A 21,381-nucleotide genomic window follows, 5' to 3' on the forward strand; every position below is an offset into this window, starting at 1 on the left:
TGTGCAGAGGCAGGAATCACTCCTGGCTTGGAGCATCCGGCCGGCAACCTTACCGCTGTTCTCTCCCCTGGGCCCTTTGACTTGAGGGTTTTTGATAGTCAGAAATGTTTCTCTGCAGCGTTTTGGTCTCCCCGTGCGTACCCACCCAGGAAAATGTGTCTAGGAGGTTTGGGGCCAGGGCCGAGAGCACGCCAGGTCCCTCTCTGGGGAGAGGGCGAGTCTGGCCCTCCAAGGACATTTGGCAAGACCTGGAGACTTTGTTCTCACAGCCCGGGGGAGTGTGCGCCCAGCATCTATCTGGGCAGAGATGTTACAAAATCCCCACCGTTCTGGGGACAGCTCCCTCAACCCAGTGCCAAGGCAGAGGTTGAGAAACCCCCAGAGACCCGGGACTGGTTCCCTCTGAGCCCTGCCCCTCCCCTTCCCGGGCTCCCTAATCCCAGTTTGCAGCCAAGTGACCGACCTGGCTGCCACGGGAGAAAGGAAGCAAGGTCAGGCTTAGACAACAGCTGCAGGGGACTCCCGGGGGTGGGGAAGGGGGTCCTCCGAAGCCCACTGGAGTAGGCTCTGCTGGGGCCCCGCTGCCATCACGTCCTGCACGCCCCCTCCGACTCCCCCAGTGTGTGTGCTGAGTCACCTGAGCCAGAGGCAAGAGCCTGCTGCCATGACAACACAGGCTGCATCACGCGTGTTCCCCGAGCACCGAGTTTCCTCCAATGGGCAGACAGTCCTGCAAGGGTCTTGCAGAGCCAGGGGCTGGGAGGGGAAAGCCAATAGTCTTGGGGGGCTACACGGCTGCAGCTGAGACCCCCTAACTTCAAGCCGGTGGCTGCCCATGGGCACCTCCCTCCCCGCCCCGGCTCCCTCCTCCAGTGGGGGCACTTGTCCAGTTTCTGCCGTTGGTGAGAGGCCCAGGGCCTGGCGCTGGCCACGCCATGAGGCCGCCAGACACTCAGAAGAGAGCCTTGGCCTCGGGGCCTGGAGTGCCCGCTGCCTTTTCAGCAAAGGGTACAGCTGCTAAACTTAGACACGCTCTTTCCCAGGGAAAAGGGGGCTGGTGTCAGGTTACCCCTGGGCCCGCAGAGGCCCCAAGATCTGGGTCCCGGGCCCCCTGCACCTGTTGATGGCCACAGCACCCCCACACCCCCACTTCTCCGCTTTCCAGGGCTCCATGCCCAGCCCTTATCCCGGACTCTCAAGCTCGTACCGGGAAGCCATCTGCATCTCCATCCTCTCCCCGTGGGGAGGGGCTGGGGCCAGCTCCACCGGGGACTCAGCCAGGCCTCCTTTTTGCTCTTGGAGACTCTGCCCCAGCATCTCCGGCCACGGCGGCTGGGCGTCCAGGAGGAGGAGGGACTTCCGCCCTCACGTCCAGCTCGCCCAGGGCTGGAGGAGGTGAAAGGGGCATTGTTTCCCTCCTGGGCGCCTTCGGCGGGGAGGCCCGCAGCCTCCGGGCCCCCGGGTCCCCAAGAGCGATGAGTGCCCGCCTCCAGAATGCCCGGTCGGGTGTCTGCGAGGTGGGGGGCGCAACTGGTGTGCCCAGGGCCGCTCCCTCCGCCCCAGTTATCTCGGCCGCTGCCGGACGCTGTGACCTTCAGCACAGAACACTCCCCGGCCTCCTTCCTGCGCGCCCCCGCTGCCCAGGCCCGGGCCCCCTGCCCGCAAAGGCCGGGAGCCAGCGAGTGGGGAGGAGAACCCGGGGCGAGAAGGCCCCCACCCCACTCCCGGGCCTTCTCTGCTGTCCCCGCGTCGTTACCAAGGAGCCTGGAGAAGTTCCTCAGCCTTCCCGCCACTCAGGCTGAAAGAAAAGAACGGGGAGGGGGGCGGGGTGGCCACGTGCGGCGGCGAGCCGCCCCGGGGACCCGGCTCCAACACACCCCCTACCCCACCCCCATTCCACAGGCGCCCAAGTCCACTTGTAGCATCCTAAAGAGCAACTTTCCTGGCGGGGCTCCAGGATGCGCTCGGCTCCCCCCGGGCCCGAGCCTCCTGCGTGCCTGCCGGCCTGTCCCTGGGGGCTAGTCTCGGTCCCCGAGCTCCCTCGGTCCACCCGGGCCCACAGGCCCGGTGCGTGCACAGCGGGAGGAGGCGGGCGGTGCCCCCCCAGCCCCTCGGAGCGGAGGCGCCGCTATTCGCGAGTTTACGGGCGCACGTAGCTCAGGCCTCCGCGCCCGCGGGCCGGGACTGGGCGAGCGGGCGGGGGGCGGGCCCGCGTCACCCCGCGCCGCCCCGCCCCGCCCCGCGTCTATAAATTGGGGCTGCAGCCTCCGCCCGTGTTCTCTGCTCCTCCCAGTCGGACAGAAGCCGCCTCTTCTCGCGCAGCGCCAGGTAAAAGGGGGAAAAAATAAAAAAACAGGAATGCCAGGATGCCAGGCTGGACTTGGCACCGCTGCGGCGCGGGTCCCGCGGGCCGGGCGCGGGGCGCGGGGGTGGGCGCCTCCGCAATGCAGGGGCCCGAGCTGGACGTGCAGGCGCGCGGGTGGAGAATGGAGGCTTGGGGGGAGGGGGGGAGGGGAGGGAGGACGGACGGGAGGGAGGGAGGACGGGGGAGCCCGCGCTGATGCCCGCCCGCTGTGCCCGCTGTCCCCGCAGCCGCATCCCGAGACACGATGGTCAAGGTCGGAGTGAACGGGTGAGTCCGCCTGCCGGGAGACCCCGGCCCCAGCTGGGGCTCTGCACGCGCTCCCCGTGCGTGTGTGGGAGGGGAGGAGTGGGGAGGGGAGTGGAGGGTGGTGTCCGTGCCCCCCTCAAGGAGAGCTCAAGGTCAGCGCGCAGAGGCCTTCGTGTCCCCCCACCCTCCTCGTCCTGGCGCCTGCCGTGGCTCCGCCCCCCCGCGGGCACGAGTGGCCGAGAACCTTCCGTGGCAGGGATGCAGGAGGGGCGGCCCCCCCCGACCCCCGCTTCTTGCAGGGGTGCGGTCCCCGGCTTGGCTTGCCCCCTCCGGGCTGCACTGCACGCGCCGCCTTTCGCGCCCTGCGGGGTCACGTGCCGGGAGGCGCCCCTCCCCCACCTGCTCTCCCCCACCCCCCCTCACCCCTCCAGCCCGGGGTGCGGGATTCCGGGGGGCCTGGCCGCACGCTGCCCCCGTGGCGCAAGCAGGCAGGAAATGAATGAAGCCCCGTTAGGAAACCTCCTTAGCGCCCCGGCTTCTTCCTCCTGCTGGGCTCGGCTGCCCCGGCCCCGTGACTCACCCGCGCGCTTCCGCCGCGGGCTGGGGTGCGGCCACCCCGCGCCTGTGAACCAGGTGAAACCCGGGAAAGAGCCCGACCCCCGGGGCATCCCTGCATCCGCTGCGCAATGACCCCTGGGGGAAGGAGGAGGAGCACCCGCGCCTTTCCTCGAAGATTCTCTGCTGACCCGAAACTGGGCCTCTGGGAGTTGAGGGGGGGTCCCAGTGGCGGGCCCCCGCCTCTCATACGCACTCCTCCCTCCTGGGCTGCCAGGGAGCTGAGTCATGGATAGTTCCAGAAACATTTGCACCCCAAAATGGCTCCTTTGGCAGCACCCCCTTACCTGGGCGAGTCCCCCAGCCGCTCTCAGTCTAAAGGTCATTGGCGAGATTGGGTGTCTAGACGCTGGGATCCAGCCGCGCTGGCCACTAGGCTCCCAGAAACCAGATCCCCCCCAGCCTGGGGTTAAATATAGCGCCTGACCTTTCTCAGGAGGGGGGCCCTGGCCACCCCAACACATCTGCTGCTTCCGCTCCTGCTTTTGGGGGGAAGCCCTAGAACAGCTGGGTTTGGCCCATGGGGGGCGGGGGCGTGGCTCCTGCCGGGAGGCCTTGCTGAAGGGGGTGGGCTCGTCAGCCAGCCGTCAGCCGAATTTCCGACCTTTACTCTCGCCCTTTGAGCCTGGTGATGCTGAGTGTACAAGGCTGGGCTCCCAGAGGGTGTGGCCTGAGGCCTTGCCAGGCCGAAAGAAAGGGACGTGCCCAGGCGCCCAGCTGGTGGGGGTGGCAGCCCAGGGCCCACGCTGCCTTTCTTTTGGAGGAAAGGCATTTCCCATGGGCGAGGCTGGGCTGAGCCCCAATCAGCCTCAGGGGGCTGAGCACCCGTTTTTTATCAGGCTACAAACAACCCGTCCTCGGGGAGAATTTCTCTAACTTCCCCTCACCTGTTGTTACCTGCAGATTTGGCCGTATTGGCCGCCTGGTGACCAGGGCTGCCCTCACCACTGGCAAAGTGGAAATTGTGGCCATCAATGACCCTTTCATTGACCTCAACTACATGGTGAGTGTGCCGTGGTCCATGTCCCCCCTCCCCCCACCCACACACAGAGACACACAACAACACAACAGGTGAGGGGGTAGCATCGGCCTGAAAGAGCGACCACCCCTGAGCCCTGGATTGCGCCTGCAGGTGTACATGTTCCAGTATGATTCCACCCATGGCAAGTTCAACGGCACCGTCAAGGCCGAGAACGGAAAGCTCGTCATCAACGGGAAGCCCATCACCATCTTCCAGGAGTAAGTGAGGAGAAGGGCACGGGAAGAAAGGTGCTTTGGGAGACGCTTCTAGAAGGTGGTCTCCAGCTGCCTCGGGTGCAGGGCATACCCTGTGTAGCCCCCACCTCCCCTCAAAGCATGGACCCGTCTCTGTTATAGGCGAGATCCCGCCAACATCAAATGGGGTGAGGCCGGTGCCGAGTACGTCGTGGAGTCCACTGGGGTCTTCACCACCATGGACAAGGCTGGGGTGAGTGAGCGGCCCCCGGGGGTGCTAACGAGATTGGGGCGGGGGTGGTTGGCCTGGATCTATCTGGAATTCTCTCTCCCCACAGGCCCACCTGAAGGGCGGTGCCAAAAGGGTCATCATCTCGGCCCCCTCTGCCGACGCCCCCATGTTTGTGATGGGCGTCAACCACGAGAAGTACGACAACTCCCTCAAGATCGTCAGCAACGCCTCCTGCACCACCAACTGCTTGGCGCCCCTGGCCAAGGTCATCAACGACAACTTCGGCATCGTGGAGGGGCTCATGACCACCGTCCACGCCATCACTGCCACCCAGAAGACCGTGGACGGCCCCTCCGGGAAGCTCTGGCGTGACGGCCGAGGGGCCGCCCAGAACATCATCCCCGCCGCCACCGGCGCCGCCAAGGCCGTGGGCAAGGTCATCCCGGAGCTGAACGGGTGAGAGGCCTTTCTGGGCTGGTTCCGCCCGGGGTGCCCAAGGGAACCCTGAGGCCGGGCTCAACCCTGCGCCTCCTGTCTTGTCCTCAGGAAGCTGACCGGCATGGCCTTCCGTGTCCCCACCCCCAACGTGTCCGTCGTGGATCTGACCTGCCGCCTGGAGAAAGCTGTACGTGGCTGGGGTGGGGCTGGGCAGGGTCTGGGAGGGGCGTGGGCACCGTGGGACTGTGCTAATAACATCCTTGGTGTTGGCAGGCCAAATACGACGACATCAAGAAAGTGGTGAAACAGGCCTCACAGGGCCCCCTCAAGGGCATCCTGGGCTACACCGAGGACCAGGTTGTCTCCTGCGACTTTAACAGCGACACCCACTCCTCCACCTTCGACGCTGGGGCTGGCATCGCCCTCAACGACCACTTTGTCAAGCTCATTTCTTGGTGCGTGCAGGGCTGGGGCGAGGGGGGTTGGGCGGGAGGCAGGAGGCGGGCTCGGGCGCCATCTGTCGGCGGGGCCCTTCACCACTCACTCCCCTCCCAGGTACGACAATGAGTTCGGCTACAGCAACCGGGTGGTGGACCTCATGGTCCACATGGCCTCCAAGGAGTAGGCGCCCCCCACCAGCCGGACCAGCCGCCCCAGCCAGAGCACCAAGAGGAAGCACGAGGCCCTCGCCGCTGGGGAGTCCTTCCCCCTCGCACCCAACACACTGAGAACCTCCCGACCTCGAGTTTCCATCCCGACCCCTGAAGAAGGGGAGGGGCGTAGGGAGCCCCACCTTGTCATGTAACATCAATAAAGCTACACTGCACCCCACCCCTGCTGCTTTGGTGTGTGTGTGGGGGGGGGGGGGGGGCTGCCAAGACCCGACCACACAGCAGCTGTGCTGCTCTGCCGCCCCCTGCTGGTGAGACTGAGCCCCTTAAGGCGCCCAAGAACCTGGAAGCTATTCGCAGCTTCCTGCTGGGACTGATGGAGGGTGAGGGTAACACCAGTGGCAAGGGACATCAGTCTTTATGTCTGGGGACCGCATCTGGCGATGCCCGGGACTTACTCCTGCCTCTGCACTCAAGAATTAACTCAGGACTAGATGGGATGCTGGGGCACCAAACTGGTCAGCCGGGTGCCAGGCAAATGCCTGAACCTATTACGGCTCTGGCCCCAGCACACAAGTTGGTGCTTGGGCTGAGTGCCCGGGTGTGTCCTGGTCCGCCAAGATGCAGAGGGCAGCTTGGTTGTGAGGGCCAGGGACCCCCTGAGAGTCCCTCCCTGCCCCTGGCCTTCCCCCTGCCCCAGCTCTTCCTGGTCTGTGCTGAGGGCCCCCTCCTGGCTCTGCTCTGGATCCTGGGGGTCTGCTTAGAATCCCGTCCCAGCAGGGGTACTTCCAGGATGCTTGGGAAGTAGCCATCAGACCTTGGGGAGGCTTTCTGGGTGCTGTTGGCTGCCTCCCACCTTGCCAGGGCCCAGGAAGTGTGACGTGATTGGCCTATGTTGAGGGGCGTATCGGGACTGAAGGGGAGCCCAGGAGACTCAGGGAAGGGCCAGAGCCTTGGCACCAGCACCCCAAGCTGCCTCTGCTGCTGCCACTGTCCATCTGGGCCAGGGGAACTGCTGCCCTCGCGCCCTGCTTGGGGTGAGGTGAGCATGGAGGCCCCGACTCTAGCCCTTACTATTTTTTGCTTTTTGGGTCACACCCGGCGATGCTCAGGGGTTACTGCACTCAGGAATTACTCGTGGCAGTGCTTTGGGGGACCATATGGGATGCTGGGAATCAAACCCAGGTCGGTCGCGTGCGCGGCAAACGCCCTCCCCACTGTGCTCTCACTCCAGCCCTAATTTTATTTGGGGGTCTGGGGGCCACACCCAGGAATGCTCAGGACGCTGTGCTCGAAAACCGTCAGCAGTCTGGGGTATGCACTCTCTCCAGCGAGGCTGAGGCGGGGGGGAGGGGTCTCCCAGCTCTGCTGGGGGGTCGTGCCTGGCACTGCAGGCAAAGCCAGGCGCGGACACAGGCAAAGCACGCGCCCCCCACCCCCAGCAGCTCTCCGCGCCACCCAGTGCTTGAGACAGTAACACGCGGGCAATGCCGTGCTTGCGGTTTCGTTATTATTCAAGATTCCACTCCGTGTCATTCCGGGGCCACTTCGTCCTGTCCCCCAGTCCGTGCCGGGCACAGCCTGATACCCAGAGGCAGCCCTGGGTGGGCCGACACGTGAAATCAAGACCCTGAGCTCATGCACACGCATGCCCCATGCACACGCGCGCGCGCACACACACACACCAAGCAGCTGCACGCACGCACACACACACACACACACACACACACACACACACACAACCCCAAGCAGCTGCGCCCAGCCCACCTGAGCCACACACGGCACTGAGGTCCCTCGCACGTGGCACTTCACCAGGGACGGGTCCCCGGGGCCCCCACAATGTGGCCCGTAGCACCAGCTGGGAGCGAGGGTGGGTGGGAAGGGGTGCGCCGGGGCCCCCACCACCATCTGTGCTCCAGCATCGGGGTGCTGACCCCCACCCGTGCCTGAAGGCAGGAGCACCCAGGAAGGGGCGGCGGCGTGGCAGACACCCCACTCCCTGCGGGCCGAGGCCTGGTCCCTCGGGGCCCCCCCAGGGCAGCGTGGGGGGCAGCGGGCCCCTATCTCATGGAGCTGTCAGATGAGACGTCTCGATCGGAGTCCTCAGCCTCGCCCGGAGGCGGCGGGTCACTGGGCGGGACCGGAGGGAAAGCAGGAGACTTTCTAGAAAGAAATACGGGTGGTCACCTGCGGGCGGTGGGGGCGGAGGCACCGGGCCCGCGGGGGGCTACGGAGGTCCCGGAAGCGGGAAGGGGCAGAAGGAAACTTGTATCTACACCCCAGGCCTGCGAGGTTGGGGGCGGAGCGGGGCGGGAGGCGGCAGCAGAGTTGAGGTGGGATGGGGAGATGAGAGTCTCTACCAGTGGGCACCTGCCCTCCTTCACACACCCCTGCACACTCACCCCTTCTCACCCGGCTCTGCTCACAACCCCCCAGGTGTTCCCTCCTCTGCGCTCATCCCCTCCCAAGAGCCCCCTCCCTCCTGCCCCATACACCCTTCCCAGCTCACCCCTGCCCACTCACCCTCTGCACAGCTCTCCGGCTCACCTTCCCTACCCCTCCAGCTCACCCTCCCCACAGCCCTTCTGCTTATCCCCTCCCCACTCACCCCTGCCCACTCAACCTCACCATCCTGGCCCACTTACTCTCACCCACCCCTCCAGCTCACCCTCCCCACTCACCTCTGCCCACTCTTTCTCCCTACTCCTCTTGCTTACCTCCCCACTCACCTCTGCCCACTCATCCTCTCTACCCCTCCTGCTCACCCTCCCCACTCACCCCTGCCCAACCTCTCTACCCTTGCCCACTCACCCACCCCTTCAGCTCACCCTCCCCACTCACCCCTGCCCACTTACTTTCACCCACCCCTCCAGCTCACCCTCCCCACTCACCCCTGCCCACTCAACCACCCCTTCAGCTCACCCTCTCCACTCACCCCTGCCCACTTACTTTCACCCACCCCTCCTGCTCACCCTCCCCACTCACCCCTGCCCACTCAACCTCTCTACCCTTGCCCACTCACCCAACCCTTCAGCTCACCCTCCCCACTCACCCCTGCCCACTTTCACCCACCCCTCCAGCTCACCCTCCCCACTCATCTCTGCCCACTCATCCTCTCTACCCCTCCAGCTCACCCTCCCCACTCACCCCTGCCCACTCAACCACCCCTTCAGCTCACCCTCTCCACTCACCCCTGCCCACTTACTTTCACCTACCCCTATTGCTTACCCTCCCCACTCACCCCTATCCACTCAGCCTCCCACACCTCTCCAGCTCGCCCTCCCCACTCACCCCTGCCCACTCACCCTCCCCAACCCTCCTGCTTACCGGTCTCCGGACTGCGTGATGAGCCGGCGGCACGTCTCCATCTGCACGTCCAGGCCCCGCTTCATGCTGCACATCTCCATGTACTCGTGCAGGTGCCGGTTCATGTCATTCTTGGCCGTGGCCAGTTCCAGCTGGGCGGGACAGGGCAGGGTGGTCAGTGAAGGGGGGCTCGGGAGGGGCACTGCCAGGTCGGGGGGCCCTGGGGACAGCATGGTGAGCACTCGCATGGCAAACCCCAGTGGGCTGTGCTGGCCTTCTCATGTGGGCCAGGCTGGGCCCTCCTCATGGGGTTTCCTGCCTTGGCCTTGGCCCCCACGTCTCCCTGCACCCATCCGGCCTCACCCGCAGCTGGGGGTTGGTGGTGCTCGGGGTCACTCCTGCTCAGGGCCACACAGTAGATCCCAAGGTGCTAGGGTGAGCCCAGGGGTCCTGCCTGGAGCGCAGGAGCACATCACGGCAGCCAGAAGTCCTCCCCACCCGTCACAGGTGATACCCACTGCCCCTCCCCCCAGTGTCCCTGTCACTATCTCCCCCTCAGGAGCTGTCCCCAGAGACTCACAGGTGACTGTCTCCCCGAATATCCCTAAGACCGACTAAATTTTTTTTTGCGGGGTGGCTTGGGGTGGGGGGTTTGGGTCACACCAAGCACTGCTCAGGGCTGACTCCTGGTTCTGTGCTCAGGAGTCACTCTTGGCAGGCTTGGGGGACCATATGGGGGTGCCAGGGATGAAACCGAGGTTAGTGTGTGCAAGGCAAGTGCCCCCCCAGCACGGTCCCCACTTCGGTGTGTTTTTTTTTTGCTTTTTGGGTCACATTCAGCGATGCTCACGGCTGACTCTTGGCTCTGCACTCAGGAATCACTCCTGGCAGTGCTCAAGGGACCGGGACCCTATGGGATGCTGGGAATCGAACCCGGCCGCGTGCAAGGCAAAATGCCCTACCCGCGGTGCTATCGCTCCAGCCCCCTTCAGTGTTGTTTTAAATCAACTTTACTCAGCTTGGGGGCAATGGCCGGCCATGCTCGGGGATCCCTCCTGGCGGGGCTATGTGGCGTTAAGGGGTGGGCTGGACTATCTCGCGCCCAGGAGGGTCCCTGTTTAGGTAGGGACGGGTGGAAAACGGTGGGACTGGGCATCAGAGGAAGACCACCTCCCACTCCCCAGAGCCCCTCCCTGCTGCCCACAGGCTTCGAGATCAGCAGAGAGAGGTGGACAAAGGGGCAAAGCCGGGTGGGGGTGGGAGGGCAGCTCACTCTGGGGACAAAGGTCCATGCGGGGAGGTGGAATGAAGCCTCTTGGAGAGGCAACGGAAAGACAGGAACCAGCCATGAATAACCCAGAGGACAGAGAAGGGGCCGCGGGGAAGAGAAGGAGAGGGTCACTGGGTGACAAAGCGGGCAGCAGGACAGCGAGGCTGGGGACAGCTGTCTAGGGGCGCCAGAGGCAGCCTCCGGTTGAGCCAGGGCTCTTGGGGGGGCAGGTCATGCTCGGGGCAGACAGCCGGTGTCCCCAGCTCCCTGCAGACAGACGGACTCCTACACACACCCCAAGGCCTCACCTCAGGAGCGTGGCGTGGGGGGCAGGGTTCTGGGTCCCCCTTGTTTGGCACACGGATCCTTCCCAAGGCTAAGCCGGAAGTCACCGCAAAGGGTGAGAGCACAGGCCTGGGGTGCTCGTGGCCCCCCTGAGTTCCACCCCTGGGCCCCAGGGCCTGAACGGCACCCCAAGCCTGGGCCCGAGCACTCAATGGATGGCCCAGCAGGGAGTGGCCTCAGTGCCAGGATGGCGGGGAGGGGACTTGCAGCCAACCCGGGTTCAATCCCCGCTGTCCCGCAGAATCCCCCCACACGTGCGAGGGACGATCTGGGCACAGAGCCGGGAGTCGGGTCTGAGCACCACGGGGCACGGCCCCCTGGACGCAGCAGACAGTCAAGGAACTAGAGCATGCGCTCTACAGGCAGGGCCTGCTCCCAGCCCCGGCACCACACGGACCGCCAAGCACTGGCCAAGGAGCAGCCCCTGAGCACTGCCAGGCGTGGCCGCCAAACAAGGCAGGAGAAGTGCTGGCCTGGCACGTCTCAGATCCAAGCTCTCCCCGAGGCCCCCCCCCCCCCGAACCCCACCAGGAGTGACTCCAGAACACGGAGCCGAGAGGAAGCCCTCTGAGCACTGCCAGGTGCCAAAACAGCACAGCGGGGAGGGCATCTGCCTTGCACACGGCCAACCTGGGTTCAATCCCCAGCATCCCATATGGTCCACCACCAGAAATCATTCCTGAGTGCAGAGCCAGGAGTAACTCCTGAGCATAGCTGGGTGTGACCCCACCCCCCCCAAAAAAGAAGTAAATAAATGTTTAAAAAAAGAAAAAGAAAAAGAAAAGCCAAGACTGGGCCAGCCGGCGGCCCTCTCTGTGTCTGCGTATTTCTCCTTTTTTTTTTTTTTTTTTTGCTTTTTGGGTCACACCTGGAGGTGCACAGGGGTTCCTCCTGGCTCTGCACTCCGGAACTATCCCTGGCGGTGCTCAGGGGACCATATGGGATGCTGGGAACTGAACCCGGGTCAGCCGCGTGCAAGGCAGACGCCCTACCCGCTGTGCTATTACTCCAGCCCCTCGTTTTTTATTTTGAGGTACTGGGGAAACCTGGGGCCACAGGTCTGCAAGCCACCCCCAATGCCAGCGACCCTTCACTGCGGCATTTATTTATTGATTTGGTTTTGGTTTTTAGGTCACACCCGGAAGTGGTCAGGGCTGGGTGACTCCTGGCTCTGCACTCAGGGACCACTCCTGGTGGTGCTTGGGGGACCCTATGGAATGCCGGGGATCGAACCCGTGTGCAAAACAAGCACCTTCCCCGCTGTGCTACGGCTCTGGCCCCTCATTCCCATGGCGAGAGCAGGGGGGACCCCACCACAGGCCACCAGAGACCGAGACACACCCCCAGCTTCAATCCGGCTGAGGCAAGAGGCAGGGGAAGGGCAGAGAGAGGAGAGGAGGCACCCGAAGCCTCCCTGCACCCCTTGGCTCCAGGCCCCGAGACGCCGAGGGTGACCCAGAAAACGGCTAAGGCTGAGCTGCAGCCAAGATGTTGGGGCCTGGGCCAGAGCAACAGCACGGCAGGGAAGGTCATTTGCCTTGCACGCGGCCAACCCAGGTTCGAATCCCGACATCCATAGGGTCCTCGGAGCACTGCCAGGAGTCATTCCTGAGTGCATGAGACAGGAGGAACCCCTGAGCATCACTGGGTATGATCTCCAAAAAAACACAAAAACAAAGACTCTGATCCCCCTCTAAAGAACACAGTGAAGAGGCAGCGTGGACCCCCAGCCCCAAAGAACACAGTGAAGAGGCAGTGTGGACCACCCCAGAGAAGAGGCAACACCGCAGCAATGCCAAAATCATCCCAGAGGGCAGCGGCACGAGTCTAGGGGGTGTCTGTGAGCCTTGAGCCTGGACCGGGCTGGGAACAAGAGGCAGGAGCACAAGGTGAGGGAGCACTCAGCAGGTGAGGGGAAGGGCCCCGTGACCTCATCCAGATCTGAGCGCTGGGGGAGGTGCGGGGAGCCGCGTCGGACCCTGGTGCCCTTCTCCGGCAGCCCTGCAAGGTTGAGAGTTTCAGGGAAGGCTCCACTTCTCTTTTCTAGAAGGTTCCTCCAGTCTACGGACTAAGAAAGGGACTTCCAGTGACAGTGCAGTGGGCAGGGCGCTTGCCCTGAGGACCCAGGTTCAGTGCCTTGGCACCCCATGAGCACGGGGCTCTCCGCCCTGAGGAGGGGACGGCACTGATGGCCGCACAAGCTGCTCACTGGGCCACACTGCCTAGTGCTTCCCCTAGAACTTCAGGACACCCCCGGGAGAGCACGGGCCTCGGCTGCACAGGGTCCCCCTAAACCTGGCACGGCGGGAAACAGCCCCTAAGCACATCTGGGAGGGGCCAGCGAGAAAGGACCATGGGCAGGGCACGGGGTTCCTTCCTGGCATCCCATAAGGTCCCCAGAGCATCACTAGGGGCAATGCCTGAGCCCGGAGCCGTTGAGGGGGCCCAAGCCTGAGAAAACAGAACAACATGAAACAAAGAAACCACCAACAGAAGAACAGAAACACATCCTGCAACAGCCAGGCCATTCGAGACTTTGTTTCCAGTGACAGTAGTTTCAGGGCCATACCCAGCAGTGCTCAGGGCTGACTCCCGGCCCTGCCTGCAGTGCTCAGGGAAGACTCCCAGCCCTGCCCACAGTGCTCAGGCCTGACTCCCGGCTCTGCCCGCAGTGCTCAGGCCTGACTCCCAGCCCTGCCCGCAGTGCTCAGGCCTGACTCCTGGCTCTGCCCGCAGTGCTCAGGCCTGACTCCTGGCTCTTTCCACAGTGCTCAGGCCTGACTCCCGGCCCTGCATGCTGGGACACTGGCATAGGAGGGGCTCAGGCAACCCTACGCGGTGCCACGGATGGCAGCCGGCTCTGGTCTGCGCTGTCCTCTCTTGGGGCCACTGAGGCCCGCTCACGGATAAGGCCACAGCCTCGGAGAGCCTGTGCCAGGTCCCTCGGTCCTGAACGCCGCCTAGCCTCATCCTCCGGGGCACGGCAGAGGCACCAGGGCTGGGAGGCGACTCGCCCTGCAGGGAAGGGGGACCTCGGGGCCGGAGAGATGCACAGTGGGGAGGGCGTTTGACTGGCACATGGCCGACCCGGGTTCGATCCCCGGCACCCCAGAGGGTCCTCCGAGCCCCGTCAGGGATGATTCCTGAGTGCAGAGCCAGGAGGAACCCCTGAGCACTGCTAGATGTGGCCCACCCCCTCAAAAAAAAAAACCATCAAAAATATTAAGGAAGGGGCTGGAGCAATAGCACAGTGGGTAGGACGTTTGCCTTGCACGCAGCAGACCCGGGTTCAATTCCCAGCATCCCATATGGTCCTCTGAGCACCGCCAGGGGTAATTCCTGAGTGCAGAGCCAGGAGTAACCCCTGTGCATCGCCGGGTGTGACCCAAAAAGCAAAAAAAAAAAAAAAAAATATATATATATATATATATATATTAAAGAAAAAAGGGAACCTGCGTCTGGGCCATCGCTTGGCCAGGGTCGCCTGGTGCCCACCCCTCACCTCGATCTGGCCGATCGTCTCCTGGTACTCCTTCTCCCGGGACTTGAACAGCGACTCCGTGTCTTTGATCACCTGCTCCAGGCTGTCCTCCTGCTGTGGGAGAGAGACGTGCACGGTCAAGGGTGCACGCCCGGGCCAAGGGATGCAGGAGGGGGACAGAGGGGGACAAGGGGACAAGGGAACAGGGGGACAGAGGGGGACAGAGAGACAGGGAGACAGAGAGGGACAGGGAGATAGGGAGAGATAGAGAGAGACAGAGAGACAGCGAGAGACAGAGACAGAGACAGAGACGGGCGGGAGACAGAGGGGGGCAGAGGGGACTGGGGGGACAGGAGGGCGGGGCCGGGCGGCAGCGGGGGGAGGCGCTCTGGGTCTGGGGGGTGGCGCCGGCCGGGCCTTTACCTCGCCCTGGGCCTCGGCGGCTGCCATGGCATAGCCCGAGAAATCCTCCCAGAGCAGCAGCGTCTCCTCGGTCTCCTCCCAGGTCAGGCTGTCGCAGTCGTCCTCGAAGTCGTACTCCCGCCTGGGGAGGGAGGCGTCTGAGGGGGGCGGCGGGCAGGGGGGCGGCCCGGGGACCCCCGCACCGCACTCACAGCTGGTTCAGCATGCGCTGCATCTCCTCGTTGATGCTCAGGGCCGCGCTCTCCTCCTCCTCCCCCGCGGGGGGCCGCGGCCCGGCGCTGTCCCCCACCGGCGGCGCGTCCTCCTCCGCCGCCGCCGTGGCCGTGGCCTTGCGCTCCCGCCTCCGCCCCCCCATGGGCGGGACCTTGGGGGGAGAGAAGGGCAGAGACTACAGAGACCAAGCCGGGGGCACGGGGACCGCGGGGACCACGACAGGGACGGAGACGGCCGAGTCACGGACACACGGACAGACGGACACGGCGGGGGTGGGGTGGGGTGGGGTGGTGGACAGGGTCGGGCTGCAGAAGAACGAAAAGGTGCGGAGAGGAGAAGATTGGGCAGGGGAGGGGGGTTGAGGGGTGAAGCGGGGCCTGGAGCCCAGAACAGGTAGGAGCCCGTGGAAGCGGGGAGGGGCCGTGGGGCAAGAGACACCGCCCTGGGGGGAAGCAGAGACGGACAGAGAGAGACAGAGATGAGAGAGATAGAGAAAGAGAGAGCGAGAGAGTGAGAGACAGGAGAGGGAGAGCGAGGAGAGGCGAGATGGGGAGAGGAGAGGAGGGGAGAAAGGAGGAGCGGGAGAGGGAGAGGGAGAGGGAGCGAGCAGGCGGAGAGGCCCGCGGGTCAGGGCTGGCGGGGCCGAGAGAGGGAGGAAGGGGCCGGGACTGACCAGCTGCTTCTGCGGAAGCGGCGGGGGGAGAGAGGGGAGAGCGGTTAGAGGCCGGGGTTGGAGGCCGGGGCGCCTGGAGGCCGCCCGCAGCCCCGCCGGGCCTCACCTGGAACATCCTGATCACGTCCTCACAGTTGCGCTGCTGTGCCACGTCGCAGAGCCGGGCCGTGATGTCGATGCGGCGGCAGATGTCCATGTCCACCTTCATGGCCTTCTCCTGGATCTTCGTGTCCAGCTCCGACAGGTTCTGAGGGAGGGGGCCGTGAGGAGCGCGTCTGCCCCGGGCCCACTCTGCTGCCCACCCCCGAGGACACAGCGGCCAGGGGGCGGGGGGGGGAAGGCCAGCCGGGGACACGATGCCCACGACCGGGTGGGGGGCCGGAAGCCGAGTGTGGAGGGAGGGGGCGGAGACCGGGAAGCTCAAGCCACCAGGGCTGGTGCGGACTGGTTTGAGGCAGCTAGAGTGACGGACAGAAGGAAGGACGGGACAGGGGGTGGACAGATGGACGGGAGGAAGAGTGGGTGGGGAGGCAGGTGGGCGGGTGAACAGATGGACGGAAGGATGGGTGGAACAGATGGACAGATGGGCAAACAGGTGCGAGGCTGGGTGGGTGGGTGGGTGAGTGGGTGATGATGGGCTGGCGGACGGTGGACGGAGGGACAGACACGAGATGTCTGCATGGGTGGATGGCCAAGCCCCCAGGTGAAAGGGTGTGTGTGTGTGTGTGTGTGTGTGTATTCGTGTTGTGCTTTTGTGTTGTGTGTGCATGTGCACGTTTGTGTGCGTGCGTGTGCAAGTGTGTGTTCTGTGTGCGTGTGTGTTACATGTACACGTGCATGCATGTGCTTGTGTGCGCATGTGTGTGCGTGTTTGTGTGCATGTGTGTGTTTATTCTGTGCACGTGTGCACATGCAAGTGTGTATTCTGTGTGTGTGTGTTACATGTACACGTGCATGCATGTGCTTGTGTGCGCATGTGTGTGTGTGTTTGTGTGCATGTGTGTGTTCTGTATGTGCCTGTGTGCGCATGCGCATGTATGTGCCGTGTATGCGTGAACACACAGAACCGGGGTCCCCCCACAGTTGGCCCTGGGCATGGAGCTGGCAAGTGCCTCCTCCCGGGTCTGGAGCCCAAGGAAACAGGCGAACCCCAAATCACAGAGAGGCGGGGCTCAGGGTTCTGTGTGCACACGTGTGTGCGTGCGTGTGCGTGCGTGTGTGTGCATGTGGGGTGCGTGTGCACTCACATTGCTCATGAGCCCCTTGAACACCACGAGCTCGGCTTTCAGCTGCTCCACCTTCATGGCCAGCTCCTCCTGGCAGGCGTCGGCCTCCTGGGCCTCCTGTGGGCGGGGGCAGCGGTCAGGGCGGCTGGGGGGTCACGGCGCAGGGGCAGGGCGGGAGGGGGCTCACCTCCTGCAGCTCGGCCACGCGCTCCTGCAGCTGCACCCGCACCGTGTACTCCTCTTCCCACCTGGGGACACAGGAGGAGCGGTGGGCGCGCGGCCAGGCGACCCTCCCCCTGCACGGGGGCGGTCTGGTGGCCACAGGCGCCACTCACAGCTGCCAGGCAGCAGCTGCCGGCCTTTCTCTCTCTCCCGGCCCCCGCCCACCTGCCCAGCCCAGGCGCCCACCTTCAGAGCCCAGATCCGGGGTCTCGCGCTCCGCTAGCCTCCGCCCTCTCCTGGGGGGATCTCTCCTGGGGGGCCATTTCCACTTAAGCCTGGAAAGGCAGCCGCGGGCACAGGCCAGGTCAGCAGAGGTGGGAGTTGGTCGGGGGCCTCGTGGGATGCTCAAGGGCCGCCCCCTGTATCCCCCCCATCCCGGGGGGGAGGAGGAACCCCAAAAACCACCCACCTGGTGCCCCTCCCTCCACAGGGGAGCACTAGGGAAGCAGGCACCCTGGAGTCTAAGCCCCACACCCGAGGGGTTAGAGACCCTGTGGGTGAGAGGCAGAGCGTGGGGGTCAGGATGTGCGGCCCCCCCACAGCAGTCAGGTCTGCTGGGTGCACGGCAGGAGAGTGGGGGCAGTGCTAGGGATCTGGGGGCCCCCCAGGGTCGGCCCTGGGCATGAAGCTGGCAGGGGCCTCCTCCCGGGTCTGGAGCCCAAGGAAACAGGCAAACCGGAATCGGAGGGAGGCAGGGCTCAGGGAGTCCCTCCCCCCTGGCCGGCTGCCCTGGGCTCACTTGCTCCCCACATCCGCACTGCACCATTCCTAATAATAACCTGGCTGCAGCCGCGGGCCCCTCCCCCCCCGCCCTCCTGCTGGTACCATGTCCTCTCAGGCAGGTGCCCAGAGAGCAAGGACACCATCAGCCAGGAGGATATGCCCCCCAGAAGTGGGGAAGCCTGCAGGGGAGGGACCTCGGGGAGTTTGGCCGGAACCCAAAGGGGGCTTGAGAAGGGTTCGGGTCCACTCACAGAGAGGCCCAGTGCAGGGGAGGCTGCACCCACATGCCCCCATAGAATGACCCAGTGGGAGGAGCACCCACACGCCCCGCCTATTTGCTCTGCAGCTGACACCTAGGGTCCCACGGGGCTTGGCAATGTTGGGGGGGGTGGGCTGGTGCCGGGGTCGGAACCCAGGGCTCCCACATGCAAGTCAGGTGCTTTCCTGCTGATTCACATCCCAGCACCCTGGGCTCCCCTGACGGGCCGGAAAGGGATGCTGCGGCGGCAGCAGGTGGGGCGCTGGCCTGGCAAGAGGCTGACCTGGATGCAGTTCCTGGCACACTGTGTGGTCCCCTGAGCCCGGCCAGGGCTGATGCCTGAGCACAGAGCTGGGAAACAGCCCGGGGTGTGGCCCCAAACCCCCCCCCCAAAAAAAAACCTCTTGTTTTCCTTAAGCTGGGAGACTTGTTTGGCATGTGAGACATCTGTCTTGCGTGCGGTGGATTCCAGAAAGGTCCCCTAAGCACTGCCAGGATCGACCCCCGAGCGAGCAAAGAGCTGGGAGCAGCACCCAGTCCCCCCAAGAAGAAGAAAGACGGGAGGGTGACGGCAAGGTCTGAGCAGGCTCCACGCGCCTGTCTCCCGGAGAAACGCATCTGTGGGGGGAGGGAGGAACTGGGGCCATGTGTGTGTGTGTGTGTGTCTATGTCTGTGTGTGTGTGTTTCTGTGACGGGGTCTCCTTCTATCTCAGAGGAGAGACCGGGATAAAGAGCCCCCCCACCATCCAAGGTCACTCAAGGCTGGGAACAGGCGACTGAGTCGCAGCTGTCACCCCTCAGTGCCCCAAGTGGGGCTCAAGCTTCCTGGCACCCGGAGCTGAAGTGCTGCTAAAAACGGAAGAGAAGGAGGCCCCGGGGGTCTCGGGGGAGGGGGGGGGCAAGAATGAGGCGCAGCTCGAGGCACGTCCTGGCACCGGAGCGGGCTTTGCCAGGCGTCATGCCGCAGCGGGATGAGCTCATCCCTCCCCCAGGAATAACTCCGCGCCCCAGACAGCTGGACCAAGGACAGACGAGCTCTTTCAGTTATAAAAAGAAGGAAAAAAAAATCCCCTGAAAACAGGAGTGGCTCCTGTGGTCGTGGAGGTCTTCCAGAACCATCCGCGCCCGCCCACGGGGGCGGGGCCACCTCCGAAGGATGGCGTGAGGGTAACTGAGAGCCCAGAGCCGTCTCTGACCCACCCTGTGGCCCATGAAGACAGCAGGGGGTCACGATGGGGGACCCCCTAGGGGCACAATAAGTGCCCAGCAGGAGACAGCCCTGAGGGTCCCGCCCTCGCCCCCAAGCCCAGTGGCAGTTTCCAGAACAGTCAATCCCTAAACCCACTACTGAACCCCACGCCGGTGTCAGCCACGAGGGGTGGGGATGGGGGAGGGGGGCGCTGCGGGGTTGGGGGTGGGATGGGGGGGGATGGATGCAACGGTCGTTCCCAGGCTGTCCACCAGGGGGCGCGGCAGCTGGTTCGGCGGCTGAGCCTGAAGGTACCCAGTCCAGTTCCCGTCCCACCTGTCACCGCCCGACCCTCCTCAAGCCCGAGGGGGGCGACTTTCACAGCTTCCACAAACTACAGCCCGTGAAAACGGCTCATGCAGCAGAGGCCAGAGCGCTAGCACAGCGGGTTGGGTGCTTGACTTGAACTGTGTGCAGCCGGCCGGGGTTCGATCCCCAGCATCCTAGATGGTCCCCCGCCCGCCCCCAGCACCACCGCGAGCAGCCCAAAATGAAAAGAAAAAAAAAATAAACAAATAAAAACCTGCTCATGCACCCTCTCCAGGGTCCAGTGGCCAGCAGCCAGTCCCCAGGGTCCCCCGTGTGGCCCCTGCCCCAGGTTCCTGGAGAATGCCCAGCCCCTCCCCCACGCCCGGGGCGGGTCCTTCCCAGCTGCTTCTTACTCAGTTTCCTGTGCTCCGCCTTCAACTCCACACACTCACATTTTCCTGGCGGCCAGTGCCCGGCCTGTCTTCCCCGTCCCCTCGGATTTGGGACATCCCAAGCATTGTAACCCCACCCCAAACCAACCCGGGGCCTGCAGCGACAGCAAGGCCCAGATCAGGCCCATTTCCAACAACACAGCCAAACCCAGGCCCGAGGCGCCTCCTGCCTGTCGCTGCCCCTCCTGGGCATCCCCAGCAGCCCCCCAGGCCTCTCCTTGACCCTCTTAGCTTTGATCACCCTGGGAGGCTTGAGTCTCCCCCCGCGCGCGACCCTGTCACGGAACCCCCCTCGTGGACACACACAGCTGCCCCACGGGAGTGAATGGGTCACCGTCCGGTCCTGCTCCCCGTCCTGAGCGCCACTTCCCCATTTTCGGGGAGTCTGGTCTTCCGGCTTCCAGCCCGTCCTTCCACTACCCAGCTCCTCCTTCCACCGCAGGAACCGGCGTCCCCGTTTCTGTCCCCCCCCACCCCGCCCCCCCCCCGGGGTCCCTCTCCCGGGGTCCCTGCGCACCCACCTCCGCTTGTACTCGTCCCGCTCGCGCTTCACTTTGGCCAGGACGTTGTAGAGCGCGCGGATCTCGGGGGTGATGGTGTCGATCTGGACGCCCACCCCGTCGGGGTGCACCCAGGACAGGCCGGGCCCTTGCACCAGCGTGGGCTCCAGCCCCGGGCCCAGGCGGCGCGCGTGCGAGAAGGACCAGATGGTGCCGGGCGCGAGGCGCGCGGCGGCCGGGCCGGGCGCGGGCGCGGGCGCGGGGCTGGCGGGCGAGCCGAGCGGCCGCGCCGACGGGGCGCACACGGCGGCGGGCCGCGCGCCCAGGGCCAGCCCCAGCGGCCGGATGGGGCCCACGAAGCCCGTCTGCACCGCCTGGTCGCGCCGGCCCGCGCCCCGCCGGCCCTGCTTGCCCTCCTCCAGCGCCTGCTGCAGCTGCTTCTCCAGCAGCCGGTTGCGGCGCTCCAGCTCGTGCACCTTGGCCAGGAAGCAGCGGAAGCGCAGGTTCAGGGTCTTGAGCACGTTGATGTTGGAGCCCAGGTCGTTGCGGAGCGCCATGGCGGCGGGGGGCGCCCGGCCCGGCCCGGGGGGCGAGTAGGCGGCCGCGCCGGCCGCGCCCAGGCCGGCCGGGGGCGCGTCCCCGGCGCCCGCGAAGTGGTCGCCGCCCAGCGGGTCCCCCGGCGACCCGGCCAGGCCCTGCTGCTCCTGCTGCAGGAGGAAGAGGTTGGGCCCGAATAACGGGTTCATGGCTGCGCCTTCTGCCGGGAGCCCGGCGCAGGAGCAGGGATGCGGGGCGCGGGCGCCGGCCAATCGGGGGCCCGGGCGGGCGGGCCGGCCAATCGCGCGGCACGGCGCGGAGGGCAGGGGGCGGGGAGGCGGGGCGACGCGGCCAGGGGGCCAATCAGCGGCCTCGCTGGGGCCGGCCGCCCGGACCCCCCTGGGTGGGCCTGGGGCCCGGAGGGGCGCCCCTAGCCCCGTTCCGAAGGGTCCTGGGTGGGAGCTTTGCCAGGAGGACGGACGGCCCAGGGCCTCCGCTTGGCCACTGGTGCTGGCGGTGGGGCGCGCATC

At 65.2% G+C, this 21,381-nt stretch overlaps 2 protein-coding genes across 5 annotated transcripts; one reads left to right on the forward strand and one right to left on the reverse strand.

Annotated features, from left to right (window-relative positions):
- The first annotated feature begins 2,286 nt into the window (after positions 1-2,286).
- On the forward strand, positions 2,287-5,942 carry GAPDH (glyceraldehyde-3-phosphate dehydrogenase). The gene is made up of 9 exons (XM_056106857.1): positions 2,287-2,328; positions 2,593-2,632; positions 4,130-4,229; positions 4,359-4,465; positions 4,604-4,694; positions 4,780-5,129; positions 5,220-5,298; positions 5,385-5,566; positions 5,667-5,942. Exons 2-9 carry the CDS (start codon positions 2,610-2,612, stop codon positions 5,734-5,736), a joined length of 1,002 nt encoding a protein of 333 aa, XP_055962832.1. The 5' UTR covers positions 2,287-2,328; positions 2,593-2,609; the 3' UTR covers positions 5,737-5,942.
- A 1,815-nt stretch (positions 5,943-7,757) lies between these two features.
- On the reverse strand, positions 7,758-21,082 carry IFFO1 (intermediate filament family orphan 1). 4 transcript variants are annotated; one of them, XM_056106852.1, is made up of 9 exons: positions 20,336-21,082; positions 16,847-16,907; positions 16,681-16,776; positions 15,540-15,680; positions 14,739-14,911; positions 14,548-14,635; positions 14,146-14,238; positions 9,050-9,180; positions 7,758-7,885 (listed from the first exon to the last, which is right to left on the reverse strand). In XM_056106852.1, the coding sequence occupies exons 1-9, from the start codon at positions 21,058-21,060 to the stop codon at positions 7,783-7,785; spliced, it is 1,611 nt and encodes a 536-aa protein (XP_055962827.1). In that variant the 5' UTR covers positions 21,061-21,082; the 3' UTR covers positions 7,758-7,782. The 4 variants fall into 4 exon arrangements, with proteins under 4 accessions (XP_055962827.1, XP_055962825.1, XP_055962829.1 ...); XM_056106850.1 differs by having other exon boundaries at positions 14,548-14,668; XM_056106851.1 differs by having other exon boundaries at positions 7,763-7,881; positions 14,548-14,668.
- Positions 21,083-21,381: the final 299 nt, after the last annotated feature.

This window comes from Sorex fumeus, unplaced genomic scaffold, assembly GCF_029834395.1.
Source record: "Sorex fumeus unplaced genomic scaffold, SorFum_2.1 ptg000148l, whole genome shotgun sequence".
NCBI lineage: Eukaryota > Metazoa > Chordata > Mammalia > Eulipotyphla > Soricidae > Sorex > Sorex fumeus.

Coding starts and splice junctions, on each gene's coding strand:
- GAPDH (XM_056106857.1), top strand. CDS start 2,610: ATGGTCAAGGTCGGAGTGAACGG. Junction 4,466..4,603: donor CCCATCACCATCTTCCAGGA/GTAAGTGAGGAG, acceptor TCTCTGTTATAG/GCGAGATCCCGCCAACATCA. Junction 5,130..5,219: donor GTCATCCCGGAGCTGAACGG/GTGAGAGGCCTT, acceptor TCTTGTCCTCAG/GAAGCTGACCGGCATGGCCT.
- IFFO1 (XM_056106850.1), bottom strand. CDS start 21,060: ATGAACCCGTTATTCGGGCCCAACCTCTTCCTCCTGCAGCAGGAGCAG. Junction 14,912..15,539: donor ACGTGATCAGGATGTTCCAG/GTGAGGCCCGGC, acceptor TCTCCCCCCAAG/GTCCCGCCCATGGGGGGGCG. Junction 14,669..14,738: donor CAGCGCATGCTGAACCAGCT/GTGAGTGCGGTG, acceptor CTCCCTCCCCAG/GCGGGAGTACGACTTCGAGG.